The sequence below is a fragment of the Bufo bufo genome, chromosome 11, assembly GCF_905171765.1.
Source record: "Bufo bufo chromosome 11, aBufBuf1.1, whole genome shotgun sequence".
NCBI classification, from domain to species: domain Eukaryota; kingdom Metazoa; phylum Chordata; class Amphibia; order Anura; family Bufonidae; genus Bufo; species Bufo bufo.
Genome location: NC_053399.1, coordinates 53,400,780 through 53,411,634, shown reverse-complemented (window position 1 = coordinate 53,411,634; position 10,855 = coordinate 53,400,780). Strand labels below are relative to the sequence as shown.

Sequence of the window (10,855 nt, the reverse complement as noted above, 5' to 3'; positions counted from 1 at the left end):
AGTCAGCCACACACCTTCACCACCAACTTCAGCACAGGCCGGGGTAAACGTCAGCAGGCCGTTCTGAAACTCATATGTTTGGGGGACAGGCCCCACACCGCACAGGAGTTGTGGCGGGGTATAGAACAACAGACCAACGAGTGGTTGCTGCCAGTGAGCCTCAAGCCCGGCCTGGTGGTGTGCGATAATGGGCGAAATCTCGTTGCAGCTCTGGGACTAGCCGATTTGACGCACATCCCTTGCCTGGCGCATGTGCTGAATTTGGTGGTGCAGAAGTTCATTCGCAACTACCCCGACATGTCAGAGCTGCTGCATAAAGTGCGGGCCGTCTGTTCGCGTTTCCGGCGTTCACATCCTGCCGCTGCTCGCCTGTCTGTGCTACAGCGTCACTTCGGCCTTCCCGCTCACCGCCTCATATGCGACGTGCCCACCAGGTGGAACTCCACCTTGCACATGCTGGACAGACTGTGCGAGCAGCAGCAGGCCATAGTGGAGTTTCAGCTGCAGCACGCACGGGTCAGTCGCACTGCGTAACAGCACCACTTCACCACCAATGACTGGGCCTCCATGCGAGACCTGTGTGCCCTGTTGCGCTGTTTCGAGTACTCCACCAACATGGCCAGTGGCGATGACGCCGTTATCAGCGTTACAATACCACTTCTATGTCTCCTTGAGAAAACACTTAGGGCGATGAAGGAAGAGGAGGTGGCCCAGGAGGAGGAGGAGGAAGAGGGGTCATTTTTAGCACTTTCAGGCCAGTCTCTTCGAAGTGACTCAGAGGGAGGTTTTTTGCAACACCAGAGGCCAGGTACAAATGTGGCCAGACAGGGCCCACTACTGGAGGACGAGGATGAGGTGGAGGAGGATGAGGATGAAGCATGTTCACAGCGGGGTGGCACCAAACGCAGCTCGGGCCCATCACTGGTGCGTGGGCTGGGGGGAAACGCAGGACGATGACGATACGCCTCCCACAGAGGACAGCTTGTCCTTACCTCTGGGCAGCCTGGCACACATGAGCGACTACATGCTGCAGTGCCTGCGCAACGACAGCAGAGTTGCCCATATTTTAACGTGTGCGGACTACTGGGTTGCCACCCTGCTGGATCCACGGTAGAAAGACAATGTGCCCACCTTACTTCCTACACTGGAGCGTGATAGGAAGATGCGCGAGTAGAAGCGCACGTTGGTAGACGCGCTACTGAGAGCATTCCCAAATGTCACAGGGGAACAAGTGGAAGCCCAAGGCGAAGGCAGAGGAGGAGCAAGAGGTCGCCAACGCAGCTGTGTCACGGCCAGCTCCTCTGAGGGCAGGGTTAGCATGGCAGAGATGTGGAAAAGCTTTGTCACCACGCCACAGCTAACTGCACCACCACCTGATACGGAACGTGTTAGCAGGGGGCAACATTTCACTAACATGGTGGAACAGTACCTGTGCACACCCCTCCACGTACTGACTGATGGTTCGGCCCTATTCAACTTCTGGGTCTCCAAATTGTCCACGTGGCCAGAGCTAGCCTTTTATGCCTTGGAGGTGTTGGCCTGCCCGGTGGCCAGCGTTTTGTCTGAACGTGTATTCAGCACGGCAGGGGGCGTCATTACAGACAAACGCAGCCGCCTGTCTACAGCCAATGTGGACAAGCTGACGTTCATAAAAATGAACCAGGCATGGACCCTTGTGCAGATTAGACATTAACTACCTCCCCTTAACCATATATTATTGTACTCCAGGGCACTTCCTCATTCAATCCTATTTTTATTTTCATTTTACCATTATATTGCGGGGCAACCCAAAGTTGAATGAACCTCTCCTCTGTCTGGGTGCCGGGGCCTAAATGTGTGACAGTGGCCTGTTCCAGTGGTGGGTGACGTGAAGCCTGATTCTCTGCTATGACATGAAGACTGATTCTCTGCTGACATGAAGCCAGATTCTCTGTTACGGGACCTCTCTCCTCTGCCTGGGCCTAAAAATATCTGACAGTGGCCTGTTCCAGTGGTGGGTGACATGAAGCCTGATTCTCTGCTATGACATGAAGACTGATTCTCTGCTATGGGACCTCTCTCCAATTGATATTGGTTAATTTTTATTTATTTTATTTTTATTAATTTCCCTATCCACATTTGTTTGCAGGGGATTTAACTACATTTTGCTGCATTTTGCAGCCCTCTAGCCCTATCCTGGGCTGTTTTACAGCCTTTATTAGTGCCGAAAAGTTCGGGTCCCCATTGACTTCAATGGGGTTCGGGTTCGGGACGAAGTTCGGTTCGGGTTCGGATCCCGAACCCGAACTTTTCCGGGAAGTTCGGCCGAACTTCTCGAACCCGAAAATCCAGGTGTTCGCTCAACTCTAACCACAGCTCTAAACAGCATCCATTACTGGACTGCCGCCACGCCACGCTTCATCATCATTCCTGGTAAGACTCTTTCGTCCTCTCTTCTACACCCCACTTTCACTGACCCGGCCCCTACCCCAGGCCTACTTATATTTACTAGTGCTTATATCTCTCCTCCTCTTATCCTGTGCTCCTCTCTCTCCACCTCGTACCTTGAGATATAAAGCAGTATTATCTTTACAACTTGAAGCAGTTATTTATTCATTGTATAAAACTTGTACAGTCATAACTTACTATTACCTACAACAAAGGTGTAAATTTGGATATTTATGGATAATCTCTTTTAGACATAGCATTAATTGGCATGTTCTAGATACTTATGTCTTTCTTTGCATTACAGCGATTTATTGATAAAGGTCAATAACGACCGAAATGTCTACAAAAATATTGCAGCTTCACTGGACAACACACGGCATAACAGAATTTTCAGAGCTGCAGCATATACGTCTGATTGGCCTGCAGTTTAGGCAATCAACCGTGAATCCAATTGTCAATTCATCTTCGCATTCACATTTTGGATGTTTGATTGTATGACAATAAATCCACTTTGCATATTTCAACCCCATTCAGTTTGGATTACTCCATACAAATATTTGAGGGCCTGGACCCGTATACCACAGATTCTTATAAAAAAAACATAGAACTGCACATTCCTTTCTTTTTTCCATTTCTGAACTGTTGGAGGCAGTACTGGTGTAAGGGTTCACTTCTCCATCCCCTGTGGTCCTGCCCTAAGATTGCCCCATTGATTGCAGAAGTTACTAAAACAAGACCTGGTGTTACTGCCAGAAACGGCATTTCTTCTTGAAAATAGAACAAAATAGACAAATAGCTAATAGACAAGATAGCTAATCCATACAGAGCATTAATTATTCATACACTAACGGTGACTAAATTAGTCATGTGATTAAAACATGTGATTCGCCATTTTTAGTCACCTTGTCTTCCCCCTCCCAAAAAAAAAATAAAAAAAATTGAATAACAGTAATCAAAAACTCGTATGTACCCCCAAAAATGCTAACAATAAAAACTACAGGTCGTCCTGCAAAACAACAAGCCTTGATACAGCTCTGTATCAGACATACATATAAAAAAGTTATAGTAATGCAAAAAAAAGTTAGATTTTTTTCAAAGGTTTTTATTTATTTTTTATATAATAAAACAAGATAAAAATACACAAATTTGGTATCGCTGTAATCGTACTGACCCGCATAATAACGAAAATTGGCCTGGTCTTTAAGGGGTTTAATTGTTAACATCAGGTTTAAATCTGATAATTTTTGCAATTCCCTCACAATGCTAATCATGACTGAATGGTCACCTTAACGTATCTGAATGGTAGGCTGGTACAGCCTTTTGAGCTGCCATCATAAAGGTCCCTTGTTGGAGCCGTGCAGAACATCGATAATGATAAAACACAGTAATGGAACAATGGCAATGATATCTTCTCAGTGCCTCAGGACAGAGGTTCCCCACCCTTCCTGTGCGCACAGGGGAGTCTGGTGCGTATAAGTCCACAGGACACTTGGATGTCCCTTCCATAGGATCAAGAGCTGAACCACATAGAACAGGTCAGATGTTCAGAAAATGACAGTTCTATTACAGGCACTAAGACCAGACAGGGGGACTTCTCACCACAAACTTCTCTCAGAATCTCAGGGAAACCTGCAAGATAAAAAGAGAACATGGTAAAATACAAACATTCACCTTGTGCTTCGTCATTGAAGCATGTTGATTTCAATATGCCCAATAAGCTTCTGTCAAAGGTGCCAGGCAGCGATTTACTCTCCTCTACCTATTGAGAACACATATTTGCTCAGCCAAGCCAAGAGAGCATGGGGGCAAAGATTTTTGCTAAAAGATATTTAAACTGTAAGTTATGTCCCTTAAAAACTGAAAAACAATATGGCCGCCATTGCTGCTCTGACAGAGGTCATCACTCACCTTTTTAAAGTCCTGAATGACAAGTTTGGCCGCCAGGCAGCAGTATGAGAGGGGGTTTGTATATCCCCATAAAAATAGGAAGACTAGAAGACTAGCCATTCCCCAGGGAAGCTGTCATCTAGTTCCCAGAAACAACTGAATAGTTAAAATAAAAACAGCTCCTGATTTCAGTGGGAAATGAACTAAAATATTCTATAATTGTATGATAACATACATTAACCTCCTATCGCGAGGATCGGCCCTGCACCCTACTTCATTTACTTATTTTGTTTTACTTTCAGGGAGACTGAATTTTTTATACATTTTTTCAAAAGAAACAGGATATGCGGACATATTAGTTGTCACTTTTGAATGAACTTCTCAGAAACTGATTGTAAAAGTGTCACTGTGTCCTTGATAGAGCAGGCCGACAATGCAACTGAGGGTCTGACAATTCATAGGTGACCACTGTTAACTTGTCACATTTGCAAAAATGGCTTCTGCAACTGATTTTAATATGCCTACATAAGTAATTAAAACATTATAGCAAAATGGCGGCTGCTCTAACTTCTGGTTTACTCTTTAAAGTCCAGGTTGTGGGTGAGACGCCCAGGGAAACTGTAGTGTAAAACTGTTTCTTGTTAGATTAGTTTAAAGGCTATGGACACATTCAGGGAATTCCTTTTACCATTGTCTTTTACTCATTTTGGGCTAAAATCATTTTTTCATTTTTGTCTTTATTAAAAATGTTGAGCTGTTTTTGAGAGCCAAGGGTTAAAAATCAGTCCTTTTGCAAGCTGTCACAGTCTGTTTTCTTTAAATTCCCTCATCTGATGGCTCATGTGTAGCTCTTATCTCTGATCCCCTGACCTCATAAACACTCATTATAGCTAAACTCTTATCTGATAAGGATATGGCTTAAGCCTCTATTGGACTGCGTATGAACGCACGTTAGTGATGATGTGGCAGTGTAATACTGCCGCCAAATACCTGATGAACGAGCAAATGGAATGAAATCACCGTTTGCAGGCAGCGGATCGTGCCATCAAATCAAGATCTGCTTCAGGCAAACAATCATTCAGTGTGGGGACGAGCGATGGCGTAAAGATCGCTCCTCCCTATACACTGGAGGAGATCGCAGCATGTAATAATAGCATCGGTCTCCTCCGCTAACTAGCAGGCATTTGCCGGGAAGGAATGTTGCCTCCCGACAATCGCCTGCAGGATCGCAATGTCTAAGGCAGCCTTTTAAAAAAGTGTTTATGAGGTCAGGAGATCAGAGATAAGAGCTACACATGAGCCATCAGATGACGCAATTCAAAGAAAACGGATTGTGACAGCTTACAAAAGGACTGATTTTTAACCCTTGGCTCTCAAAAACAGCTGAACATTTTTAATAAAGACCAATTGAAAAAAAGATTTTTAGTCCCAAATGAATAAAATGCAAATCATAAAAAATGCCTCCAAAGGAGTACATAGAATTTAAATTCATAATAATTCCCATTGTGTCGTCAGACTTACTAATGGACCTTGTGTGTTACTGAACAGTGATTCAAACATGTTTGGGTCAGAGCAGAGCAACAGAGACAGCGGAGAGAGGACTACAGCCACCTTCAAATATCATGCTGACGGATACATTCCTATACACATACAATGCTGCCCCCCCCCTCCTTTCCTCGTGGTATAAGAACTTGGTGCTTGTTTTTTTCTTTGAGATATCTGTACCAGTGCCAGGGGGCGGTAGGGAAATACTGCAGTATTGATGGCTCTCTACTATAGCTGCAGTCGCTCAACATATGGCTTTTTTAGGTTAAAAACATTTCTCAGCTTCAGGAAAAGCCTCAATTTTTTTTAATTTGGACTAAGAGACACCCCACGGAAGGAAGAGGCGCAATCTTCAGCAGCCTCACTGACACGACGGAGAAGCAGCAGAGGCTCGCTGTGTAATGATAATCTCCTTGGAAAGAGGATTTTTTTTTGCATTATTAATTCAGGGCCTGATGGGGATATTAGCAGCTCTTGAAATTGGAAAGGCCGGGAGCGCTGCAATTTGCTGAATCCCAAAATGTTCCAAATGAGCAGATAAACAGCAGCAATAATTGGGCTTTATTAAATCAAGGAATCGTTCATTACAAGTTCTCCAGCTGTACCAGAGAGGGGAGCAAGGAGGGAGCGCAGAGCCAAAGAAAGGCACTTGTAGTGTTAATGTGTGTGTGAATGAGGACCCCTCAAGTAATCACACTAGCGTTCAGCGCTGGACAGGCTTACACTCGGTAAACACTAAAGCTGGACGTGGACAGCAGATTCCACAGCCTGGCAACTGCCTGATTATATTTTATTTTTTATCATGGTGGAATGCCTAGAAAATGTAATTTCCACCACAGTTTTTTTTTATTTTATTTTTTATTGTCATTATTATTGAAATACTACAGATCACAAAAAACTTTATTCAATGTGTCACTACAAGTTTGGTGATACTTAAAATATGTACTAATAAATATGTACTAATAAACCATTTTTATTCAATAAAAAGGAGTCATAAAAATGGGTTTATTGTTTTTTTTCTTTTCGATCATTATTTTATTTTAAAGGTGGTTGTCCCACAATAAATATTCTACAGTTTTCAAACCAGCTCTTGGACCTGAATACTTTTGTAATTGCATGTAATTAAAAGTGTCTTATATCTACTAAGGTATTCAATGAAGTCTATCTGTATAGCGCCACCTGCTGTTAGCTCTTTTTTTCTAATTTCTCTGTCCAAACAGAGACAGAACCAGATCCATCCTTCAACTGCCACCAGCTGCAGCAGAAAGGACATGCCCTCTAAGCTGACAAATTAGCTGACCAATTAATGAGGAGATCTCTAGATCCATGTGAGGTACAGGGCTGGATCTAGCTTTGTTACAGATTGTCATGTACTACATTATGTCTGATCATTTTTTACATTATCATGGAATAACTCAATTAATTAAAGGGAGTCTGTCACCACATTTGAGCCTATTAGACAGATCCAATAGCGTTATATGTGCCACCCAGAAGTTTAAAACGGTACCTTTGTTGCATATACCGGAGTCTTGTTTCAGCCAAAAATGAACTTTGTAGGTTCTGTAAATGCGCCCTCTCAAGTGCCCAGGGCGGCGTCTCAATCTTCCGAGCCCAAGACCGGACCTCCCCAACGGCTCATAACCCCGCCCTCCGTGTGCCTCTGCCCGACCGTTTACTCTCCTGCGGCGCAGTGGAAAAGGAGAGAGGAGGAGAGTAAACGGTCGGGCAGAGGCACACGGAGGGCGGGGTTATGAGCCGTTGGGGAGGTCCGGTCTTGGGCTCGGAAGATTGAGACGCCGCCCTGGGCACTTGAGAGGGCGCATTTACAGAACCTACAAAGTTCATTTTTGGCTGAAACAAGACTCCGGTATATGCAACAAAGGTACCGTTTTAAACTTCTGGGTGGCACATATAACGCTATTGGATCTGTCTAATAGGCTCAAATGTGGTGACAGACTCCCTTTAAAACTCTGTAAATACATTTTTTTTTTTTTTACATAGAGATTTCTAGTCCCATTAGGGGACTAATACTTTTTTTTTTACACTGACATTACATTACAGCCTGTGCATATAAAATGCAAAGCCACCTGTTAGGGAATCCCTAGTATACTAGTCAGTTCTGGGGACCTCAGGCTGATAAGTGTAAAAGAGGCAGTCCTGTGATCACCGGGAACGGCAGTGACATGACGAAGAGAGTCCCCTTTTCTCTGCAGTGATCACAATGCAGAAATGGTTGAACGCTCGGCAATTCTCTCCTATCTCAGCCATTAGTGCTAGGAGGTTGCTGTCAATCCCAGGGGTCCTCCGGCGGGCGGGCACTATGCCATAACCATCATAACCATTTATATCAAGCTATGGGAAAGGGATCCTTACCAAGATGTACATGATAATGCGGGAAAGCGGCATAGATACTTTGTTGCACTGACTTGCTCCCACAATGTACCATATTAGTATTTATTGAAATATAAGCTATTAGGCTGTTTAGAAAGAGTCATGTGATCAAGTCATATGACTCAAACAATTGAGTTGGTCACATGCCAAGTTCTTGGAAAGAAGAAGAGCAGGGATCGGAGGTGGCACAACCAGGTATGTCCAAACAGAGATGTATTAGTTCATTTACTTTATTGTAATATTCTCCTTCTAGGTAACACTTTTCGGGGCTGCACCAGCCCCTTCGTCAGACCAAAGAGTGCTATCATATGCGAAGATGGTGGTGGAGCGATCGGAAAGGAAACTGGCGGCAGGGACCTGTGGGTCTGGGTATTAAGTCTTGATAACCCCTGTAATGATGTAACTGTGGATTCCCCCATTTTCTTTTTTAAATAATCCCATTCTCTAGTGTTAGTTTAGCGCTTTTTATGATTGCCACCTGTTTTATACCAGATGTGGGATTTATATGACCACTGCACCGCTGATTTGTATGTACGGATTGACCTTTGTAACAGAAGAATGCACTGGACCCCGAAATGCATTTTATGGACTTTTAGTCACCACTTTAACAAAGACAGTAAAGACTGAATGCTGGCTTTCCTGTTCATCTCTTTCCACGTCTAGAAGGCAGGCTGGCCTCATCCAGTGACGTGGATCCGTGGACCCTGTGCTGACCCCATATGGGAAGCCCTTACTATACGCCTCTACAGTTGCTGTGGCTTGCACCACAATACCAGGTGAGCGCCTAGCTGTGGATTTTTCACACTCTTTGCGTTCTGCCTTATTTTCCATATAGCTTCCATAGCGCTGACCTAATTGTTTTGCAAGGGGAGTCACAAAGCGGGTTCCAGATTCCTAAAAATGTCTCACTCTCCCGTGTAGCTAGAATAACTTGTCTGTGTTTTTATACTGTAGTTACCTTTTTTTAGAGGGTTAGAATACATTTGCATTTCGTCAGAACAGGTAATGGACGCACCTCGGCAGCAGCAGGCACCAACTACCGTAATTAGCAGCCTTCCTGAAGACAATATGAGCTACTGCTGAAAGCTTTGCTAATGATCTCGCCCACTTACAGGTTTTCTCCTGTCTTCAGGGAAGTCTCCTAGCACTGGCACCAGCATGAAGAACATCCACACCCAGATCAGCCAAGTGGGCTGCACGCAGCAGAATGATGTCAAGCAGTAGTCAGCGCCCTCCAGCTAATACTGTCGCTGAGGATCACTGGTGCGGAACGTTCCTAAAATACTCACTCCCAATAACTGTCCTCTGTATCCCCAACAGATGAGCACAGCACCCCCAAAATCCTCGCCGCACATCACAATGTGGAAACAGGGCATATGCTGCTGATAAGTGCCTTTCAGACAACCCAAGATATATGGTCGCAGCATCAGCCCCTAAATAAATTGGGTCCTTGCACACCTCTTAATAACAATCGGGAACCAAAATCACATTTACACCTCAAAATGTAGTCAGGGGTTCAACATCTTGCTGTTGTGAAACTACAACTCCAAACATGCACTCTTGCTTGGCCGTTCTTAGAACTTCAAAAGAAGTAAATGGAGCATGCTGGGAGTTGTAGTTTGACAACAGCTAGTATGCCGGTGATAGGTGAACCCTGATGTAGAGGGATTGAAATCCTAGATATTTCAGTGATGTCCAGGAAGTGGATCTGCTGTCAGAATATGCTGCAGACTCACAGGCCTTCAATACCCACCAATGACTAACACAGTAACATAGTCTGGCTAAAAAAGACATCAATGCATCCAGTTCAGCCTGTTATCCTGCAAAGTTGGCCCAGTGAAAGAAAAAAAAACCTTATGAAGTCAAAGTCAATTTTTCTAATTTTAGGGGAAAAAATTCCTCCTCGACTCCAATCAGAATAACTTGTTGGATCAACGACCCTTCTCCAGAAATCTAGGAACTATAACATTATAATAGGCCCCGGAGCGAACTGGGAACCTAAAGTGGCCCTGGAAAAAAACGGTAACACATGTAGGTGGGAAAACAGAATTAGATGGCGTTAGCCATACTGTAGTGCAGAGCAAAATACCGTCCCAGCAGTACGAGATACCACAGTGCAGCACAATATACTGCCTCAGCAGGACCAAATACCACAGTGCAGCACAATATACTGCCCCAGCAGGACCAAATACCACAGTGCAGCACAATATACTGCCCCAGCAGGACCAAATACCACAGTGCAGCACAATATACTGCCCCAGCAGGACCGCATACCACAGTGCAGCACAATATACTGCCTCAGCAGGACCAAATACCACAGTGCAGCACAATATACTGCCCCAGCAGAACCGCATACCACAGTGCAGCACAATATACTGCCCCAGCAGAACCGCATACCACAGTGCAGCACAATATACTGCCCCAGCAGAACCGCATACCACAGTGCAGCACAATATACTGCCTCAGCAGGACCAAATACCACAGTGCAGCACAATATACTGCCTCAGCAGGACCAAATACCACAGTGCAGCACAATATACTGCCTCAACAGAACCAAATACCACAGTGCAGCACAATATACTGCCCCAGCAGAACCACATACCAC

General features: G+C 44.6%; 1 protein-coding gene across 3 annotated transcripts in view; it reads right to left on the bottom strand.

The window, feature by feature from the left end:
* Window positions 1–3,592: 3,592 nt before the first annotated feature.
* Window positions 3,593–10,855, bottom strand: part of DPH6 (diphthamine biosynthesis 6) — a 72,165-nt gene continuing 64,902 nt past the window's right edge. For all 3 annotated transcript variants that reach the window (XM_040412057.1, XM_040412058.1, XM_040412059.1), the window contains one exon: window positions 3,593–4,056. In XM_040412057.1, the coding sequence (XP_040267991.1) occupies window positions 3,938–4,056 (119 nt within the window). In that variant the 3' untranslated portion in view covers window positions 3,593–3,937. The remainder of the gene's footprint in view (window positions 4,057–10,855) is intronic.